General features: G+C 45.7%; 1 protein-coding gene across 5 annotated transcripts in view; it reads left to right on the forward strand.

Moving 5' to 3' along the window:
* The window catches only part of LOC131268288 (protein tweety-2-like), a 45,005-nt gene extending 25,673 nt beyond the window's left edge, over window positions 1-19,332 (forward strand). For 3 of the 5 annotated variants that reach the window (XM_058270816.1, XM_058270823.1, XM_058270869.1), the window contains exons 3-9: window positions 5,553-5,825; window positions 7,492-7,716; window positions 10,224-10,466; window positions 14,092-14,489; window positions 14,560-14,865; window positions 15,682-15,851; window positions 15,917-15,990. In XM_058270816.1, coding sequence (XP_058126799.1) covers window positions 5,553-5,825; window positions 7,492-7,716; window positions 10,224-10,466; window positions 14,092-14,489; window positions 14,560-14,865; window positions 15,682-15,808 — 1,572 coding nt within the window. In that variant the 3' untranslated portion in view covers window positions 15,809-15,851; window positions 15,917-15,990. Of the gene's footprint in view, window positions 1-5,552; window positions 5,826-7,491; window positions 7,717-10,223; window positions 10,467-14,091; window positions 14,490-14,559; window positions 14,866-15,681; window positions 15,852-15,916 lie in introns of those variants that run through there. The other 2 variants (XM_058270950.1, XM_058270809.1) reach the window with 2 other exon arrangements.
* Window positions 19,333-23,321: the final 3,989 nt, after the last annotated feature.

Below are 23,321 nucleotides of genomic sequence, written 5' to 3' on the forward strand. Positions count from 1 at the left end.
CCCATCAAATCCATCAAACGAACAACGGACCGGTCGGAACGCATTTCGTTTCGTCGATAAACATATTCATGATGTAGTTGTTTGTAGTGTGTTGCCGAACTTTGGACTGCAAACACCTTTTTTTCTGTTTCGAAAAAAAAACGATACAGACTAGAATTATGATGTACTCAGGTTATGGTTGCAGTCAACGTGAAATTTTGTGTTGTGTGCTTGTTAACGTAAATACCTTCTTATTTCCTTCGAAAAATCACCCCCTGCAAGACTGCTTGTTTTCCCATCGCTTCCGCTACTGTCAATTAAACATTTTCCTTAATTACACCCCAGTTCGCGTCATCGTCGAGCACCCAGCGCCACATCGTTACTGTCCTAAATTTGGGGACTAATTATAAATGCAAATATTTTTCCCTCCAAATTCGGCGTCGCAGAAGAACGGCAACGTCAGGCGACAGTTTCGCTGTGGTTTATTCATTCGTTTCCATTTTTTGTTTTGTAACTTTTTTTTATTTTTGTTTTTTACATTGCTTCCCGTTGATATGCGCATTTACTTCATTCCGTTCGTTTTTGTCAACGAAAACCCATACACCTATCACGCTTTATGCCGTTTAGTTATTGATAAAGTTTGGCTGGGAAGACCTCCTATATTTCTACATCCTTAATTGACTATCGAATAAAAATCTGACAATGTTTCAACTTTGATGGTTTGTAAATGTTGGCGATATTTGTAGTTCAATCAATCAAATATAGCGAGACTTCTCTTAGGAAAATAGAAACATACATCAAGGATCTTTACACTCTGTGGGTGATTCAACACGTCATGTGGACGAACGTTGACACAAATGTGACATGACTGTTGCTTCGTTGCCACCTTTTCCCATACACCTATAGAGGAAATGACACTCAAACGCAAACGGATAAATTTGACATTTTTCAAACGTCCTTCCCCACGACTCCGTTGTCGTGTTGTGTCGACATTGACCTACGTTAACCGCACGCGACATGGAACGGACACCCGTGGGGCATGAATTCAAAATCAGCTGGTCGACTTTGAACCCAATATTGTGTGTCGTTCGCTCCCAACTATTGACGTCACAACAAAATCTGGTCTTATGTATATTGAAAGGATTTGAATCTGTTTGAAATAAACGATAGAGAACTGGCGAAACTTATCTGCTTAGAATTGCTTCCTTTATACTTCGAACGCTAAAACATCTATTTTCCACCCCGTTCTCCAGCAACTTCTGCTCGCTAATAATAACTGTATATATTTGCATTTGCATTTGCCTTTCCGTTCGCCCACCCCAACGCCCGCCCGACCGCTTCCAGCCAAAAGGAAAAAGCCAATTAACGGGTAAAATCCGTTTTTCCATTTGTGGCACTTGTAGCAGAAAAGCGCTCAAGGATGCACCACCCGATGGACGATGGCCGGAGTGAGTGCAATCCATTGAAAATGGGCTTCTCCACCTCAAGAGATCCGTCCATCGTCCGTCGGCCAGGGAAGGGTTCAAAGGCGGGCAAATGCTTTTTCCTGGGGGCGAACAACCACCGGATGGGAAAACATATCCATCCGGTTGGGAGCGAACAAAAAATGCACTCTGCTATAAATAAACTCCAATCAGCGGGGGGCGGGACACCAAGAAGAGAGTGAGGGCGGGAAGGAAGGCTGCTGTGTCTGTGTCGTTGCACAATGGGACCGCCGTTTGCTTCCTGATGCCTCACATTCCGATCGAGCCACATGTAACTCTCCCTGCCAAAGCCAAAGCCACCCGGCCAGTTGTGAGTGTCGATGAAGTCTTTATATGTCGACAATTCCAACATCACTTCGCCCGACATATAAAACATCCCGCAAAGAATAGGAATGAGATCACGTTTGAATATTGGTTTGATAACAGACCGCCGGGAAAAAAGGGATTGCCTTTGTGCCAATCTGCCGCACCTCTCCACCAGCGCTGTGCCGTTCTTATCTACTGTGTGTGTGTTCTGTACTATCCATTTTCATCCCCCACCACTCCCCGCTCTTCTATTGAGGTTCTTCGATTTTCCCTTCCGAAACCGATCCGGTCCGCCAGCTCCAGCTACGACTTCCGCTTAATTTCCTGCACGTGCTCGAGCACGATCTTGTTTGATTCTGTGCAATCGGGCGGCTCGTTTACACTTCCTCCTCTGTTGTAGCGCAGCATTTGCCACTCGTACACCGGAATTCCTGGGCCCATTCGGAGCACACGCAGAAAGAGAAGGCAGCACACTGGAGAGAAGAAAAATCCCCGGTGCACAGTTTCCTTCCTCTGCGAGATACTACAACTTCCGATGTATTATTCCATGATGCGGATTGCAGAGCAAACGTTTCAAATAGGAGACAAATGGAATTAATTACAAGTATTTTAGTCCTCCATTAGGGATTCGTTTTGACTCGTGCGCACACCAATGGAATCCAAGCGGGGGGACGAAATAGAAACTCTATCTTTTCTGCGCCACTGTTTTCGCATTTCGGTTTAACGATGGTCGCATTCATCGAATAATTCTTTGCGATAATACTTCCGAACCATGCGGAGGTGCCATGCGGCTCAACCGTTAAACCACACGGTCTAATGAATTATGAACGGAGGAGAGGAAACAAAAATGGGGCCGGCTCGGAATACACGCTGCCCCAGCGCTTAACGAATGGCGCATTATTCTTCTGCCAGATAATTAATTTGCCGCTCCAATCAATTCACCGCCTAATGTGTGGGCAGCTTTTGATGTGTCCGGCGTGATTTCCGGTCCAGGCTCTTGGCAAACCGGGAACCGGGCGTCGAGCCCGGAGAATCGGCACGTTTCCCGTGACCGGAAAATTCTAACGCTTGCACATTCACGGTGGAATATATGTGTGTGTGTGTGAGAGATGTGATTATGTTTTTATTACGATCATTATGATGGGCAGTACGGCGAGTCGTGTGTTGGCCGTGCTGAACTTTGTCCATGCTCTCCATCCGCCATTTTCCGTCCATGGGCTTCTGTCGTTCGCTGACGGTTTTGTGGTCGAGGAATTTGGCGCAGCGCCACGGGCTTTCGAGGAATGGGCTGAAGAATTTCACCGCCCGTCCCGGGGCCCATTATTTCTAACCCAGGCTTTCGTCGGGCTTTCGCCACGGCTAAGCGCGCTCTACCTGATTAGGTCATCGTAACTTAAATGGAAGCCATAAACGCGCCACTCCCGACGAAGCTAATCCCCGGGGCCAACAGGTTCCTTTCGCTCGGGATATGTGTTTTATTTTTGGTTTTGAGGTATTCTCTGTGGAGTCCCTAGGAAATGCGCTTAAGGTTCGAGCATGTGTGATCGAGACGCTTTTCATTGCAAGGAGGAGTCTCCACCGCACTCCACATCGGAGGACACTAATGAGTTGTTGTACTTCCTTCTTTACGCGACATGTTTCCAGCGAGGTTCTTCCAGTACCAGCTGCTGCTGGATGGTTTTCTCCCCAACCGTTCCACGACGAATGAGAGGTGAAGCGTTTGCGTGATGGAGTTGCATCTGAAAAACCGCAAACCAGAAACACGGAACATTTCCTTCTTGCGGGCATACGGTAATGTTGTTTCTTCTGTGTTCGTGATGCGATTACCTTCCTTTCGGGGCCACGCGAACGGTTGTCGCACAGGTCCAGCGGCACTTAGGGGCGTACAAACTAAGCTCCTACCCGGACAAACCCACCGTCGTTCCTTAGGTGTAGAAATGACCGACCGAAAGCGTGTGCACGAATTAAGGCATAAAACCCATCGCGTGCAGCAACATTAGTTTAAAGCGTAATTAAACCCCCATTCCTCATGGCGGTAGAATCTCGGCCCGCTAGCTCTAGAAGGGCAGCAGAGCAACAGAGACTCCGTATTTCTTGAGGAACCACCAGGAAGAGGTGTAGGAAAGTTTTTAACCAACTCCTCCTCACATTCTGCAAAGTTCAATTAAGGAAACTCGGGATTAAGTTTCACCCTTTTCGTCAACGCAATCGGTGGAACTGGTGTGTCGTTCCCAAGTCTTGGACGTTCCGAAAAAAGGGAACCCGGGTGCCAGGGTTTCTCGACAACACGAGGAATAATGCGGATATTAGTAGCGGTATATACACGCTTTTAACGGGCCTCGGGATTCGGGATTCGGGTCACCAAAGCTTGTTGGCCTCGAAACACAAGGAATGGTAGGATTTTTGGGTCTTCAGCGGAACTCCCCAGCCTTGGCATTCGTTGGAGCATACTTACCATGAACTCGACGCAAACACATGGCATTAGGAGTTTTTTTATGGTTTCGGCTCATACTCTTTACCGGTCTTTATCGGTAGAATGAGGAATGCTTCTCGGGTAACCAGCGCTTAGTTAGGGTTGTGCATCAATTCCCAATCTCATCCTGGTTTTCCCTTGTTTTAAGACCCTCTGAGTCGTTTCCTCCAACAGCTGCAGTGGACGCAATAATCGATAAGTCTGGCAGAGAGCGAAATTTTTGTTTACCTTCAATAATTAAACAGGAAGGATTATACGCCTACACCGCTTGGAAGGCTTTTCGGGACCCTCTTCCGGCGTTGTCAGGCTATTAAAGCTTTATGTTTTTGGTCATGCCCTGCATGTTCAGATTTCCTTTTTTTATTCTGGACTCGTTGTAGCTGAAAATAATGTTTGGAACCGCGCACCATCCTTCGCTTGCTTGCCCCTACCTTTTTCACCGCCCAAAAAAAACCGGAATCGTGCTGTTGCCGGTGTTTCCGCCAAAGAAAAACTGACAGTCGCCCAGGGTTATGAATAATTTGTCCTGATTTGTCCTCATCATATTCATATAAAACCTTTACGAAGGAGACATAAGGGACGGAGGGAGATCGGGTAGCGAACGGGATTCGGTGCAGAAAACGGATCGTTGATTGGAGTAAAATGTGTCCAGGATTCATTAGAGCGAGTTCTCACGAGACCCTTTTCTCGGTAGAAATACGTACTACTAGCACGTTGTCTTCTCGAGCGACTTCCACCATGGTGCGCGCCTCCCTATTCCGCCTACAGTAAAAGACTCGGTAACTCTTTTCTCAAACCCCTCCTCCCCACTCTACGACACATCGAAACATTGCAGGCACCGTTTCCGATTGCTTTTTTGCCACCCATTCGATGGCAAGTTATCGCTACCCTAACCTACCCGAGCCTTCCGAAGGAAGTCTGAAGAAAACTGTGTCCCAACCACCCCACGAAGTCGACGACGCGTGCAGTGTGGAGTGTACCGGAGCGGCCGTAAATGTAATTCTGCATAGTTTATTGCTCGTTAGCATGCTCTGCCCGGGCCAACCCGAGGGCCAGGATAGCGACGGGGCCTGATTTCAATCTAACCCTCCGGGCGTTTTATGGCCCCAATGTTCCGCCAGGAACGCGGGAAGCCACGCTCCTTCGCATCAACTCTTTTTAGCACTACCCAGCGTATTACATGGCAAATAATTTTCATACATTTTGACAATCTTCCCAGGCACACACCCGCGATAAGGTGTAAATTTGCAAAATACATACTAATCAAACGTATCCGTTTTTTTGTTTTCGCCCTCCTCTTCTCCTCGCAGAGCCTCGGCATACTGGCGTCGATACCGGCCGCCCTGTTGATCATCTCGCTCGTGTTTCTGCTGCTGTATCTGCTGACACGCTGCTGCGACCGCAAACCACGCAAGCCGAAGTCGCACGGCTGCCAGAAGTGCACCCTGATCTTCTTCGCCATCATCTGCTGTGCGGCGATCGGGCTCGGGTTGTACGGCAACGATGACCTGCACAACGGCGTGCTGCAGATCTTTGGCTCCGGGCGCAAGATCGAGCAGCTGATACTCAACGTACGGAATCAGGTGAGTTGGCATCGGCCACTTTAAACAAGTTTTTTTATTCGCTGCTTAAGATTCCGAAAATACATCGTTCAGTCACAAACGGCTCATATAGGGTGGTTAAACAGATACTATCTTGTTTCCGAAATCAGTTCAAGTTGCGATCATGACGGATGGGAATTTCACATAAACAGAACGCCCATAGTTCGAGCTCACCATTAAGACATCGTGAGTGATGAGTAATCGTGACATCATGGTGGTTTCTGTTGAAGAAAATGATTTCACTCCTATGCAGTAACGATGTCTCTCCAGAAACTCGTCTACGTATATGGTATTTGTATTTTGCTTTGATTCTCCACTGGAACTGCTCGAGAAAAGAAGGCCTCCTAAGGTAAAAATGGACCTCCCTCCAAAGGGGCACACTTCGGGCAGCGGAGGTATCGCAGTTCAAACCGTCTCTTCCAATCAATGCAAATCTGGTCACACCGCATTAGGTACACTGGCTGGTGTCACAAGACTAGGTACATCTATGCAAAGTTCCACCACCAACGGGGCGGTACGGGGAGGAAACCGTAGTATGAGGTAATTTGTGACTACGAGTACAAGTCACCGTTGGGTGCGCCATTTGGGAGGTCTTCGAGTAGTCGCTCGATTGGGCATACTTTTTCACGCCTGATCTCCCCCTTAATGGAACCGGTAACTGGTCGCAGCAGGGAACACGACAATCTGGTTTTAGAGAGGAATGGTTTTAGTTTGAATTTGCGTCTAGTTTGTGGAGTACTAGGATACCTCACGGGATTTTGATACAGCATTTAAGTGCGTCAACGGACGAATGTTTAACAGCGTTGATTTAAGAGATTTTTCGCAGAATCTTGGAATTCCTCAAGAGAAGAAAGTGTGGAGCAAACATTTTGCCTGTTCAAATTCAATTTCCGTTCCATTTTAGCCCTGCTTCAAGGTTCTCGTGGCAGATACAATAATAATGAACGACTCCAATTGATTATTCATTTCCTTCTTGTGAAGTGAGGGACTCATCTTTTAGTATCTCTCCAAGGGGGTCGGCTTATAGCTATGATATAAATTTCACTTGTCGCTACAATCCAACCCTCCGAGAAGACGACGAAGCAAATGCATCACAACAATGACCTGAACTGTGTGGCGTCACCGACGAAGTACGGTGACATTTCGCTACCCAGCATCCTCGACGGCCCTCGCTTAATCTTTATTCTCTAGCGTCGGCAACAAATTACACCACCAAATTAAGTGTTTTCTTCCCCTCGCACAGACGCTTGCGGGAGGAAAACATTGTCTGACCCTTGGCTATACCGACCTTGGGTGCCACGAAGTGGTAGACACCCACCCCAATGGATGCACCAGCATGCCACCCGGTATGTCCGGCGACTTCCAGCTGTAGTAATGGAAGCATCGGAAATTGTTTATCAACCTCTTAATCTTGTTCGCTTAAGCCCGATGATGATTGTGGAACAAAATCCCGGTCCATTGCACCCTAGTCGAGATGGGGCGTAACCATCCTGCGTTGTGCAAGTAAATTGTATTCATCAATTTCCATTATGCTGGACGTACACCATTTAAAAACACCATCCCTCCTTATACCTTATGCGGGGAATAATAATTTGTGGCTTGCTTCGGTAATAATAGCATATTTTTCACTTACCTTTTTCTTCTGCAGACGGAAATGGTGAAGCATAACCTCAAGTCGAAGGTGGTCCTGTCGGAGCTGGAGCAAATCTTCGAGCAACCGCCCCATCGGCCGAATGTCACCGCCCTCTACATGCTGCACGACACGGTCAAGATGGCCAAGGACAACACGACGTTCGCGATCAACGCGCTCGAGACGATCGTGTATCTTACGCGACCGGCCTATACGGATATTACGCTGAAAAGTCTTCTGGATGTAAGTATGCCGTACGATGATGTCTCTTATGTGTGTTAAAAATGATATGTAACAGATTGAATTTTTGCCAATTTTCCCGTCTTTCGAATTCTTTCACTCCGACGAATGCATTAATGAACGCTCCGTTACCATGCCGTTATGCAACCTTTTGTTCGACACTTACGAAATGACACCTCGCCAAAAAGAGTCGATGTGGAAATGGGCCACCGTACACTAAAGTATTCAAGTGCTGCTGGACTATTTTCGACGGATGATCCTTCCGCGCTCTCTCGTCTATGCGAACCCAAAGCCGAAAGGCTGGCGATATTAACACTTGAATTCACCACTCTAGGTGCTATATTGAAACCACGGAGAATGGATGACTCCGGGGGTGAATCATTTCGGTTATGACTGAGCATCTCTTGTTTCAATTTTTTTCCCCTGGCGGTTGACCTACATTGTGGTATTCCGATGAGGATAGTTTGCGGACCACGCTTTGCGAGATGATAGCTTTTGCTCACAAAGGGGTTCAGTTTAAACATTAACGAACTTTTCGATTAGCTTGCGAGCTCGATGTTGAATGAAATAAGTTTGAGAACATTTATGTGAATTCGAAATTTTTCCATTTTTATCACACACGTGTCAGTCTCAAGCACCAAATAGAAATCCATTAAACCAGCTTGAAACGTCACAGTTTCCTCATGAGGTGTCGAACAAGCAACGATCTCGGCCAATGTGTTTGTCCACAGCCACGAAACATGAATGTGCCCTGGAGAACAATTACTTTGCTTCCACCAACGTGGCATGATTGTATGTTTTGTCCCCCGATACCATCCGCGTCCGGACGAAAGACAAAAGCACTGTCAGAAGATGAAAAATTCACGCCTCACTGCCAAAATGGTGTCGCTTGCATTTTTCACCTCCTCTCCCCCAAGGAGGGAGGGATTGATATTGTGGGTCCATCAGCTAGTGTAAACACTTCTGCATCGACTTGAGAACCATTTTCCCTTCATTTGGAAAACAAAATTAAACGAAACGGATTTCTGTACACTTTAAATTAACATATTATTCTTAGAACTTGTTAGAACATGTAAATCTATAACTGCAGCAAAATAGCAGAAAAAATCAACTGAAGCCTCTCTCCTGGCCCACCAAAACGGTAACCATTTTTCCATGTTTCATCGTGTCCTCATACATAATTGAAACTACGGGCCAAACCGGCAAGTCTCTTTGCACGGAAAAGCGAAAAGTTTCCGCTTGTTATCGTAGCCATAGTGCTACTTTTCTTCGTGATACGCCCGTGATAACACCATCAGGTTTCGATTTTCCGCGCATTTACCTGAACGACGGAAAGTTTCCGTCCAGCTGTTCCTTCCCCCCCCCCCCCCCCTCCCTCTAGTCTCTTTGTGAAGTTGTCCCCAACATTGGTGCGATTTTAAAATGTGTTTTTGTAACCTCAAGAAAATTGCTCAACTGGCCAGTCCGCGTCGCTCGCTCCGGTTGTTCAGGTGCAAGAATTTAAATTTGCTTAAAAGGTTTCGCCACAAGAAACATGCCACGATGGCACTGCGGTGGAACTTTGTTCCTTCCCTCCCGCTTGCACGCTCCATTAGTAGTTAAAAAGAATGTCCGGAACATGGTAGTGAGATAGAAACATTCCATTAAACTGATTTCTCGTTTGAATTTTTCGTTTTCTATCCTTCGCGCGCTACACGTGCCGGAAAATCAATTGCTTCGAGTTTGATTAATTCATCGGTAAAATCTTTATCAAATACCTGCCCTCGCTCTGGTTCAGCAATGGCCAAGAAAAGATGTTTGCTCTTCTTAGCTGTAACGGGGATGGAAATTGAAAGAAAAGGAGAAAAAACTGCTGACGCAAATACCCACCAGGTTTTAAGTTTGGTGAAAACTGAAAAGTTCCTAATAGAACTTCTTTACGGCAGTCGAAAAGCAGAACTTTTCCTAATTAATAATTAAAGCCGTTTTCCGCACCGGCATACAAAAAACTATTTTCCACCATTCGCTGGGATTCCTCTAAACATTTAGTTTTCGTTTATGTGCGCGCTCCTGCTAGAACGTTGTCGGTTTGAATTTTTCCGCAGAGACAAGCGAGAGAAAAAAAATGGAAAAATTCAATTTCACCTTTTTTCTGTTTGTTGAACGATTGTTTATGGTGTTGTATTGTATTGAGTTGCCCCTTCGTCAATTGTTGAAGCGCTGCTTGATTTTCCATAAACTCATCGCAACCGTTTTTCCCGCAAGGACCACCGGGGTTGCTCTTCCGTCGGTATGGTAACAAATGCTTATCAATCATTCAGCGAAAAGCGCGGTTTCAGCAACTGTGTTTTCCGTGCTCGTTTCAAACCGAGCCCGGGCTCCATTTACTTTGCGCAACATTTCTATTATGGAAGGCCGTCACCACCTTCCGTCAGAGTGCTTGCCGTGTTCCATCAGAAATCGATAAAAATTTCATCCCCGAGCCTTGCATCGTTTTTTATTTCTTCTTCTTCTTCTTCCACCATTTGCAGACGTACGAGTTCTACGAGGAGCTGCGGTGGCCAATAACGCTCGGCTTCCTGACGTTCCTGCTGCTGCTGTGCATCATCCTGATGATCGGAGCGACGCGGAGTTCGCGCTGCGCCCTGATTTTCTTCAGCGTCTGCGGCCTGCTGGCCGTCACCGTGTGCTGGCTGCTGTCCGGCATCTACCTGGCCAGTGCCGTCGCCCTGGGTGATTTCTGCATGAAACCGAACGACTTCATCTGTAGCCATGTAAGGATTTTTTTTTTCGTCTCTCTCTCTCGGAAACGGATTTCCTTTTCCAATTTCTTCGTGCCGAACTTAATGCCTCCTTTTAACGGTAGATCCTTTGAATAAGTAATACAAGGAAGAAGTAAACAGGCATGTTACACATCGTTCAGGGAAAAGTAGTACACGGATACAAAAAGTGGGGATCAAATTGATAGAAGCGAATGAAGCTGATAGCATCCCATCGAGTTGTTTACAACAATGAAGGCCCTTGTCCATGCTGGCTGACACCCTGTTTTGGGGGAAACATTTTGACACATTTCTTCCGCTGTGTAACACCAGCCCGCCCGGGTTTGAAAAGGAGGTCACAAGTCAGAGTGCATAGTAAATGGGCGAACAATGTTGGACACCCGTGCGGCCCACTTCTGTCCCGGGACATCGTATGCATTACTCTGCGAAACATTAAAACCCCCCTTGCTCATTCCCGAATCCTTCTCGTATCGGATGCGGATTGAAGCATCGTTTGCGTTTCATTCTGCATTTTCGCTCCAGCATGCGGACGCAGCATTTTAATATATCTGCTGCTCGGAAAGTGTTTTAAATCTCGGTTAGGTAATCTTTCGATTTTTATTGCCTTTTTGTAGAGCTGGCCGGGGAACGAACAAAAAAAAAACGAGGCAGAATCGAGACCATCAGCTTCGGAGGTGGAGAAAAAACGACTTCACGAAACGATGGGAAGCAAGCGGAAATACATTACTCTCTTGGGCGTTTTGGGGCCTTTAAACAAACTGGATCCCACAAAAGGATTCATTTCACGTCAGGCAAACTTCAGGCGATGGCCAGATTGCGATACACACAAGCAAGTTGCATCGCCGTGCGGAGAAGGAACCCGGGAAAGTCCTGAAATAGGCGCGCGCGTTACGTGGGGGCCGATCTCTACCGCATTTGTTAAGTGTACGTGCGCGCATAGACACCCTCCACGTGTGACGGAGTGCTTTCACGTTCATTCAACTTCCCACCACCCTTGTGCGTCACTTCAGGCTCCCATTGCACACCCCCGTTTTTTGTACATGCATTCGAGATGTATTTGTCTTTCGCTCCCTGTGCACTGCCGGTGGTAGTTCCTTCGTGTTTTTGTGCACCGTCAAAGGGTTTTGCAGCTTTTCTCCGCCATCTGGGCGAACGATAATTCGTAGTTCGGGAATGAAAAGCCTTGGAAGAGGAAGCCCGTGGAGAGGCGCAATTACTCGGCGCTGCACGTCGCTCGTACTGTGCGGTGCTGCAAAAATTGACTGCATCCATCCACCGGCTCAACTTTACATACTGCCCACGATGAAGGACTGTCAAGTTTTTTCATCTTGTTTCATCCACTTGTCATGGAAATCGTATGCAAGCCGGTTTGGCGTTTCCTTTTTTTTCCCCCTTGTTTCAAGGGTGTCCTGTGCTTTTGTTCAACTAGGACGAGCACGGAGGACGAAGCTTGTAGTGGAGGCTTTTTTGCTGTACAACTAGAGCAAACTGTAGCAGGTGCCTTTAGTTTTACAATATTTTATCTGTAATAGATTTTCTCATATTAACGATTTTTAAGCATTATGCGTAAAACTTTTAATTCTTTTGGGTGCTTCTCGAACCGAAACGAACCGTAACGAAACTCCCTGTAACTCCGAGAAATATCCCCCACGCTGGGGTCATTCTAAAACTCTTTTGTGACTTACTAATTTCATAATGCTTCGGTCGTCCCCCAGCCGATCCTTCGGTTCGGAATCATTTGAATTCCCTTCTACACTCCACAGTGTCTTCGAAGAGGGTGCACGCCAAGGATGACGTTCCCATCGTCCCGTCCCGGCAGCACGGCTGACAAACATTATCCCCGATAGCGGACGGAGTCCAGCTTTCCTTCAAATAAGAGACTGCAATCGACAAAAGAAGAACAAATCTCAATTATCCTTGGCCGACGAAGGAATGCTTTCGCCCAGCGGTCTAAAAAGGGAACCGGCGGGGAAGATAAACAAGATATAAAATTATCTCCATTATGTCATATTCCAACGTTAATTGGATAATAAAGTTGAAAGTTGGACGAGATTGAGATGTATGGGAGCGGGCGCGCGGACCAACCAACTCCCTCCAGAATGCATATCCCGCGAACTGGAACGAGCGCGCGGTCGTTCCCTTGGTGGGGTGAAGATTTACGGAATAACTTGCGAGCCCGACTCGCCAGACCCGCCGGCTGTGGCGGACCGAGAGGTCTCCGGGAGGTGTCTACATTCCGAAAGGCGAGTCCACTTTTCCTCCAAGCCACCAAGGATGGCTCTCTCTACAACACTTCGTTGCGCGTTTCTGTGTTAGATGAAGTGCTCGCTTTCTAGTGGAAAATCAAAAAACGAACAAAATTGTGGACTAGCTGCAGAAGGTCGGACCCTTCGAAGTACAACTGGGATCATTTCCGTTTCTCTGGCCTCCCGTGTTGTAGTGTTGCTTCGGAGGAACTTTGATGTGCTGACGGTTTTTTTGAAGTTGAACACATTTCACACTCGCGCCATTTTTAGCACATTCTTTTTTTCATTCCATGTTTCATTTTTTCACCCGAAAATAATTTTCCTTTGTCGCTCGTAGTGGTTCTGCTATAAGTCGTCTCAGAAGTTAACTTTTGCAGGAAAGAAACTTCATTTACTGCAAGATAGAACACTTTGCCTTCTCACGTAAAGTACTACTTAACTAATGGAGTTGGTTTTTAAGGTGGCTTTTTATTTTTAACATACCGCACTGATGGAAAAAGTAAATACCATTGTAAGGATATTATGTCATAAGACTGTATCGTTTAACTTCGTAAATCTTTTGAACCATAGATCTCATCTGAAAAGTAAATGCTAACTGTAATTTGCAGACATTTTTCTTAATTTCAATATCTACAACTAATAAATATGTCTATCAAAGGGACCATTTTAGGTGAAAACTTTTAATAAGAATAATAAATTTGACCCAATAATAAAAACAAACCCTTTAACACCGTTCACATTATGTTTTCAATAAACCACGTACCATATTACCGATTATGGCCGTGCACATTTTATTTCCCACCCCGGGAAATACTCGCCGGCCAATCGACGACTGATCTTTGTGCTTCCGTTTTTCGCCAAATGATGTGTATTATTTATACACCCGGTGGGGCCCAATGTCGACCCAGAAGGGGGTACGATGGGGCACCACAGCTTAACGACGGGGACGCTCCCATAAAACCGCAAGAAAACTACCGCGGGCCGGAGTCATTAAAGAGTTCTCCAAACGGGTCAAAGTTTTTGTGACTGAACAGCACGCTGCTGGAGCTCCATCCACGCGGTCCCTAACCCCATCGAAGGCACAGGGCGTAATGAAAAAAGTTCCAATGATATCCTGCACGACTAGAAAGCGACCGTGGCCAAGGGTTTACGGGGTCGGTACGGAGGGACGTGAGTCCGAACCGTTATCATCGTCCCCGTAGGAGTAAAAGTTTCGCGTGCCGCCAAAAATGGATTCCATTTAGGGAAGGAATTTAACGACCAACCTTGAAGCTTTTCGTGCGCACTCACACTCACGCCAAATCGCAAGCTGAAACGAGCCCGGAACACATTAACCTTAAACATCCGTCTTTTCTCCGGTTTTATTGTTGCAGCCGAAGCTGAAAGATGTGCAGTATACGTACTGCAGCACCGTCGGCACCAACCGGTACGTGCTGCGGCTGAACGAGTCGAAGGTGCACGTGGATCGCGCCAAGGAGTCGCTCGAGACGGTCAACAGCATCGGCATGGACCTGTACCCGGGCATCCAGATCAGCTCGAAGGTGAACAAAATTAACGGCGAGCTCGACGACAGCAAGCGCCAACTGACGGCCCTCTCGGTGATGCTGGACCGCCGCACCGTCGCCGAACACTACGCCGATGCTACGCGGAGCTTATGCGAGGGTGGCCTGCTCGGACTGACGCTAATGCTGCTGGCCAGCTTGGTGTCCGCGGCCATCCTCAGTCTGCTCGTGTGTGTCGATTCGCACACGTGGATTTATCTAACGAAAAAGTAGGTGTTGGTGTTGATTGCGACAAACCGAGCAACCCGTTATAAACAGCTACCCTTTTTTTTCTTCCAGACGACCCGGCTACGAAGATAAAGCGGAAACGACTCCACTCTTCCCGGCCGGAGCAAACGCCTCACCGTCGGCACCGATAATCGCATCTGGCACGATGACGGTCAATCGGACGCTGCTGCACGCACAAACGGCCACCACCAACGGTTCGACGGTTGGCGGGCCGGCCGTCGGGGCTGCCGGGGCTACCGGTACCCTCATCCCGACCAGCGGCCGCAACGGGACCACACACGGAATGCGCGGGTTTGCATCCTACAGTGGCGATGAGTCACCGCCACCAGATTATAACGTTGTGGTGCATGATAACAGGCATGGCTTCTTTGTTCTTATTTTCGCCCTAAGTTACCCCTCTCGGTTGTCTGGTTTGTGAGGCCATATACTCCGTTTGGAGTTACTTTTGCGGCCACAGACATTTATTTCGATGCTTTACTTTACATTTCAAGCAACCGCCTGAAACCGGAAGAAGTTCGATCTGTTTGATCGTTTGCACACCTTGTGACACCGTTTACGTCGACGTCATGAGTATCAATTCTCAAATTTGTAAAGCATTACAGAGTTTCACGTACGAACATTTTGGATAGTTTCAAACATGTTCTGTACGAATCCTATAAAATAATCTTGTTACATATCAAAAGATAAATTAATTATATAAGATACCTAACGTCCCGTTTTTTTACAGTTTAAAATATCTTTAATATAATTTGCCCCTAGGCTAGTTGAATATAGTTGATGTATAGAATAGAAGAGTCATTAAATGTCCCACATCAAATGTTTCATCAACACAGTCATTACATAATATTTGTAATTTTCATTTTTTTTTCTCTTCTGCTGTATATAATAAAGCCCTCGCTTTATCGAATTGCTCTTCACACGTTACTTTTACATCCTTGTCCAATGTTTTAAGTTGCTTTTCGCACCATCACACTCATTTTGAAAGTCATTTTGAACACGTTTGCATTATATTTTGATCGAACTGAAGCTACTGCACTGTAAAGAAGCGTTAGGATTAATTTGTTACGATACGTTTCTAGCAACTAGCAATAATTTTGTAAATAGTACCACAAGTTGTTTGTGCGATATTAATATCCGTGTTTTTTCTATACGGTTCGTTTCCTCTCACCGCAGAGTGTCCGGACACCACACCTTGGGCCGACTGCCATCACAACATGCCCCAATGATAGGGCCCAACAATGGCAAGTACGCCACCCTGAGTAAACAGTGCAAAACACTCGAATCGAATGATTTCTACTGAGAATCGCCTGCCTGCAATATGTCTGCAGGCAGCAATAAGCTAGGTAAGGGTACCCCATTGTTGTAGGTTATTGAACCGGTTTATGATGATGTTTTTTTGTGTTTTTAGATAAGAAACTGACAGCATCAACTGCAACGCTCTCCGATAAGGATCCGCGCGACATCTCCAACAACGGTTTTAACCGGTTTGACCCAAAGTACGTCAGCATCGGACCAAAAGCAATCCGCAATACAGTGAATAATGTCACGGCGAACGTGAACAAGTGTGCTACTCTGCGGCACGGTGGGCGCTACGGAGGATCCCTGAGCCTTAGCGCGACCGCAGGTGGTGTGGGTGGGGCTGGCGGTGGTCATCACGGAGCACCAGGTACCCGTTCCGGTACGAGTCCAAGTCCGAACCTGAAGAACGTTCAGCAACCGATACTGAGCCAAAGTCAAACGCAGCAATACAAGCAACATCACCAGGACCGTCAATTGGCCGCATCGGGTGGCGGTGGTGGAGGAGGAGGGGAGCGTTCCGAACCAAAGCTCGCCATCTCGACGGTGTCGAAGGAGTACAGCCAACAGTCGTCGACGTCGTACTCTTGTGCCACACTACCGTACAAGAAGCCGGGCAGTGGCTACACGGAAACATCGACCGCACCAACCACGGTGACCACATCGATACTGAAGAAGGAAAGCAACTTGGATAATCAGCACCAGCAGCGCTATGCGCCGACGGTCTACAGCATCGATACATCATCCTACCATCATCAGCGCGAGGGCAGTGGGGCGAGTTATCACCATTCCGCGCAATCAGCTCATCAGCAACAGCAGCAACAGCAATTACAGCAACAGCATCAACAGCAGCAGCAGCAGCAACAACAACAGCTGCAGTTGCAGCAGCAACAAACTCATCACAGGTCGCTGTCGAGCACAAATCAGCTGTATCAAGAGACAGGGGCAGGATCGGCGTTTGCTAGTCCACCACCGTCCATCGCCTCAACGACAACGACCCGCTCGAATGTATCCATCATTAATCAACCACTGCCGGACATTCCCACAAGTGCCGGCGGTGGTGGTGGCGGTGGAAGCTCAATTAAAAATAACCAGCAACCGCTGTGCGCGGCTACCCTGAACCAATACCGTTCACTGCAACGGCCACACAAGCAGCAGCTACAGCAGCAAAACAGTGGCGGCGGACTGTCCGTCGGAACCCCGACAGCGCTCACAGGGAAACCCACGATACCGCCTAAAGTGACCCCACCGATGTTGCCACCGAAGAATCGCCACAAAGACGATGCTCAGTACCAGAGCCGGGCTGCGGCACTAGCGTCCTCCAGTGCTGGCCCACCACTGCCATCCTCGCGGCCTCAGCAACCGTTACCTCAACCACCACCACCACCACCTTCCGCCCAGTCCCACCATCACCATCACAGCAACCAGCAACCGGGAGCCGTAGTCGCCCACAGTGGTAAATCCTCCTCCCATGCTTCTCAGTACGGTGGTGGTGGCATGTCGACGAGCAGCTTCAACGCGATCCAGCAGCAGCTCCAGAACCAGCTGCATTTCAAGCAATACCATCAGCTCACGCAGCAACCCTGGCAGCGGGAGCATTTACCGCAGCAGCAGCAGCAGCTGCAGCACCAGCAGCAAGCAATGGCAAGTGCCAACAACAGCGCCGGTAACAGCAGCAGTAGTACGTTTATGAACTACGAACGCAATCAATCTGCGAGCTCCGGCAGCCGCAATCGGTCGTACTCCGGTGGAAGTAGCAGTATCGATCAACCTCCTCACATACCGCACTCCAAGCCGAGCAATATCGAGAAGGCGAAAAGCCATCATTCATCGTCCAGCGGTGGTGGACCGCCCCCACCCAGTGGCTCAATGGTGGCCAACTATCAGACGCTTCCGAAAAATCATCATCATCATCATTATCCCCAGCAGCAGCAGCAGCAACAGCAGCAACAGCAGCAACAATACCAGCAACAGGGTCAATCGAACTCGTTCGGCTCAACGAGCAGCGGTGGTCAACACCAGCAACAGCCGAAGAGCATCCTCAGTAAAACACGTCCCAACGAAACGCGAGAAAGGGAGCAACGGGAGCGGGAACGGGAGCAACGAGAACGTGATCGGGATCGTGACCGAGATCATCCTGATCACCATCGCGTACGAGACCGAGATCGGGATCGGGATCGGGATCGAGATCGGGATCGGGATCGGGATCGAGATCGAGATCGAGATCGTGACCGAGATCGTGACCGAGATCGGGATCGGGAACGGGATCGAGATCGTGATAGAGAACGTGATCGAGATCATCGCGATCGGGATCGTGATAGGGACCGGGACCGAGACCGCGATCGAGACCGTTCGGAACGTAGCCATCATCATCGCAACAGCAGCCACGAGTATCATCATGACTCTAGCCACGGCAGCGCAACGGCCAACAGCAAAAACCCGAACGTTTACTACCGCTCACTGCAGCGCGGTGGTCTGCAGGCCAACAACGATCTCTACTCGGTGACAGAATTGTGAGAAAGGTTTGACTTTTAAGTTTGTTCTTATGCCGCCTAAGTTCGACTTTACACCACACTCCTGATCGAAGCGAAGCGAAAACCCGGGAAGATTATCAGGTGGAGCGACCGGAGAACGGAGTGAGCAGGCTTCTCCTCCAAGCCGCATCATAACACGCAATTTGATCGCGAGCGCTAAAAGGAAAACGTTTCTTCTTCCAGTCAGACATGTTTTTCTGATCCTTTTATCTTTCACTCGTAGTCTTACATTATACAAACATTTCGAAACTCGATGCAAATCATTAAAAAAAACAAAAATGTTTCTCGTACGTAAACCGGAACGATACGTAACCGCGAAAATTTCGACATTTTTCCCTTCCACTCGATGGAAGGCGTGTCAGCAATAAACCGGAAGTGTGCGAAGTCCGGAAGGGAGGCCAATCCAGTTATGCATTATGCGTATTTTATCACAGTGAAGATCGGAAAGGAGTAGAAATCATAAAGAGAAACAGATAGAGGGAGAGCTAAAAAAAATCCGACGGAAATAAAACAGGAGCCACGAACAAATCGAAAACACGAAAATAGGCAACCACAAGACAGCCGAATGAAAAAAAAAGGTGGCATTGTGGTCCATGCAGTACCAGGCGTGGTGGAGGCGGACAGGGCAAAATAATCTCACGAACCAAAACTCAATTTTTACACAGGCTGATTGTTGATGGAATGAATGTCATAGGTGTACATAAGAAAATGCGACAGAATGGGTGAAAAGGAGGTACGCTATCGGAATAAAAGCGATCAATTTTACTGTTAATGTTATCAAATACTGTCTTTTCAGAGTAAAGTAGAGCAATCATAAAAATGTCAACAACAAACAAAAAATAGCGAAAAAAAGATATTCACACAAAGCAAACGAAAAGTCAGAAAAAAGAATTAAAATATAAAGTTCATATAGAGTTGGCTGGCGCAAAAAAAAAACAGAAGTCCCGCGAAAGGATAAGGTCTAAAATTCCACATTACCACAATGCAACATTCCTTGATGGAAGCAAGAGAATACTAACTCACAATGAATAAGAAACGATACATAGAATGTAAAAGAATTTGGTTTGGATCGAATAGAAGGGTCAAACTTTTACTATGAAACAAAATCAAGACTTATGAGTGAAACATTGAAACAACAACAGCAAACAAATGCAAACAATGAAGCATCTAACACAAGTTATATAAAAAAATCATTTGGGAATCCACGAGAGATAAAGCATGATGGAACAATACTAAAAACATTCAAATTTAGCAATGAACCAGTCGTGTTCGAACATTGAGACAATTGAGAGTTGTAATTGGAAAAGACAAACATGATGAGCCCCAACGTTCGTCCTCGGTAGATTGATTCCAACAGGTGTACCTTGCATTTGTTTTTTTAATTTTGTCTAAGAAAAGATATTTAGTCATAATAGTTTGTGCTTCTGCATAATTTCTACTGACTTTGGAAAAAATGAAAAAAATCGTTTTAATGAGCATTTTAAAATAACCTTTTAAAAGAATGTTTAAAACGTGCAGGTTTTATTGTCAGTTTCTTATCTAGTTTATGGTTGCGTCATCTTTGGTGATTTTTTTACTCTTAATTTTTTCCTAATATGTTCCAAATAGTAATAGCAGTGTGAGTAATAGAATTAAGTGCAAACAAAATGAACGGTAGGAAGAAGGCGAATGAAAACACACATACACACATTTTTATACCAAATCCCATTATGAAAAAGTAATATAGAACTTTAAAGTTTAAAATAATGAGTCGCCACTAATAAGTATGAATAAATTCCAGAGTAGCTGAAAGACTACAGGTGAAATAGTAAATAGAAATTTAAAACTAAAACAAACTTACGCAAACGAACTCGAATCCACTTTCACCCACGGATACAGACCTAATTAACCGACAGCGGGTCAATGCAGCAAACGAAAAGCAAAAACCATTCATTCATTCTCAAAGCAAATCAAATTCTAATCATAGCTGATGGAGCCAACAAGGAAATCTCTCGTTGAAAATATTGCATTCAAAAACGATAGACGTATGTATCGTAAAAACTTATATTAAGCATATATATATATATATATATGAAAAAGATTGAAGCATTATAAAGTTACAACCGGTAATATCGGGACAGGTTAAGGTATGGGGGGGGGGGGGTTTTTTCAACAAACAAAATAGTTTAGCCGTTAGTGACGAAACACTTTTTTCATAACAAAAACTAAAGTAAAATCGCCAGGAATACGAAGTCAAAGCATTGGGAGGAACGCGTAATGGAGAGATGGTCTGTTGTGTGACACAAGGAAGTTACAAGTCGATTTAAGATTTATTCTATGAGAATTAGAATGTTAGATTCAAACCAAAATAATTCGCACGCAACACACAGAACGAAAAAGATTAACGATTAAAAAACAAACTCAGCTCAAATCATTAGCAACTGTTGATGAAAACATAATGGGGAGAAAAAAATACCGATCATACAAAATCGTCGGTTAATGGAGGACAGGTTACAAAACAATTGAACTGAACAGTGGATTGGAATAAACAAATGAAAAATGGAAATACGAAAGAAATAGAATGCAAAATCAATTGGAATGTTATAGTCACAATCGTGTTTTTGTTGACATTAGACCATGCACAGTTTTAAAGTTTTCGTTTTTTTCTGTTCCGTTGAACGTTCATGGATAAAAATCACACAGAAGAACGCAAATAAACGATGGGCTGTAAAGAAAAAGCAAAAACGAGGGAGGAGTCAGGCAAACACGTGCACGATTTTTGGGTCAATTTACTACTGTTTAAGACATGAAAGGAATGCGGATTTAAGATAAGAAGATGCAGTTTGAGCTTCAGAGTTTGACTTTCAGTACAACCAAGACCTTCTCGCACCATTCTCGCAAACGAATCTATGGGGAATTTAAATGCTTTTCCGTTTTTCCCTGCGACGCTCCAACACACATAGATGCCACAGCATAAAAGCGCAACTTTACAGTATTTTACAAGCCGAATCATAAGCTCAGAGTAATTAGAAACACTTACACTTCAGCAAAAGACAATTATTTAAAGATATTTTGAAGGAATGAGAGTTGTATTAATCTATTGAATTAGAAAGAGTACGGTGGACTGAAACGATGAGTTAACGTATAGGTAAATGAAAAGTTCTCGAGCGATGGGAAAGATCTGGCCACATGTGCTATTTGCTGTTTTCATAATGCTCATCGGTGAAAAACATTAGGTTTAGAGTAGAATGACGTTATGATTAGTTGGTGAATTTTGGACAGCGCCGAAATGTTAGTGTTTCAATAGAAATAACGCACAACGTCCAGCATTTCACTTCCAATTTTTTTATTCCTCTTCTGCTTCATTTTTTTCTCACCGATTTCATTCGGGTTCGTAGATCAAAAAGCGATTTTGTTCGTCTACTTACTCTCCCAATAACTTTTCCTTCGGTAGCCTTTTGAGGATTGGATCGAGATATGTGCAAGAAATTATGGAAAGCGGAACTGAACAGTTAAGAAAAAAAAATAATACACATAAGAAAGGTGAACGTAGGAAAAAAAAGGTCCCAAGCTGCAAGCACTTGGTAAATGTTTGACGAACACAGTGTAGAATATGTCAAAACTTTTAGGACTTATATTAGTATTATAGTGTCAATAAGAATCGCATGGGGCGGCGTGCAGAAGAGGAGGGGGTAAACGCAACGAAAGCTCATCGTCGTCAAAAGAGGATGATGCGAGGATGTCCACAATGCGCCAAAATCCGTGGGCCAGACCTTCAACCCTTCGGGAGATATCGGGTTGGTCAGAGTGGATCGGCGTTGAATGTAGGCCCATTGTTTAAGCCGTGTGATGTTGCTAGTTTATGAAGGGTGCCATCTTGCATAGAAAAGATTTAAAAACTACACATAAATAGAACACAAACGAAACCGAAGAAAGGGTAAACCACACCAGTCACCTGAGACTATATGAGCGCGTTACGTTCTGGTGTCGTGTTTGGTTTCTGTTGTGTTGGGACGTTTTTGTTTTTTAATTTTCAATCTGTAGCCGTTACTTTGTAGGGTAAGCTATTTTTAATCAGCAGTAGTCAACCAGCTGAATGAACTTGTCCCAATCACCTTCGCCAGGGAAAGTTTCAGAAAAACAGCTTCAATGAGCCTTTTTGATTGAAGTTTATTCGTGTAAACGTATCCACGCAAGCCAAACTACATGTACATCCACGTGGCTCGAAACGTTATCATTTAAGACGATATTTATTTAATATCTACTTCAGTCGTTCTGTACATCAACTATTTCTTGTAAAACCAATAGATTTTTCGTATTTAGTTAGTTTTTACTTCCATACAAACACGAACATACGAACGCGAAGTCGATAAATAAACAAATCAAAATAATTAAAATTCCGGCGTGCATCCTTCTTTATTAGGAATCCATGCGAGGCTTAGGTTTCGCCTCTTTCAATTTATGTTAGCCTTTTCGCTGCCCAAAGATCGTTCGGTAAGTTTCTTTCTAATAATGCCACTAGCCGCAGCTAATCGTCGCACTTCGTGTAGAAGTTCTTCAGTGCCCAACGACTCTTCTTCGATTTTTTGACTGAGGGTATAGATGGCGTCCTCCATTTCTTCCAGAGTGCTCATTAGACTTTGATTGATTCCCGGGGGCTCTTCCTGTAGATGGTGTTCGTCGAAATGGCTTTCACGTCTGTTACGGCGCGTTCTAGCAAACAGGCCCCGCGAAGGTAGACCTCCTAGCTTGCTATTCCGCGTGGTAACGGTTTTTTAAATAAAAGTAGGGGAAGGATTACTGATATCTGCCGGGGGACAAAATTGTCGAAGTCTCTGACTCTCTATTACCATCAAGCTAGTTGCCTCAAGCTTATGACGGAGGCCTATGCAACAGATGGGGAGAGTTGATCGTTTCGATCTTTCGGATTGGGTGGCAGAATACCAGCGAGTGTAGCGGTCAAAATAATCTACGAAGTGAATCGTCTGATTTTCAACTTAACAA

Source organism: Anopheles coustani, chromosome 3 (genome assembly GCF_943734705.1).
Source record: "Anopheles coustani chromosome 3, idAnoCousDA_361_x.2, whole genome shotgun sequence".
In the NCBI taxonomy this organism is placed as follows: domain Eukaryota; kingdom Metazoa; phylum Arthropoda; class Insecta; order Diptera; family Culicidae; genus Anopheles; species Anopheles coustani.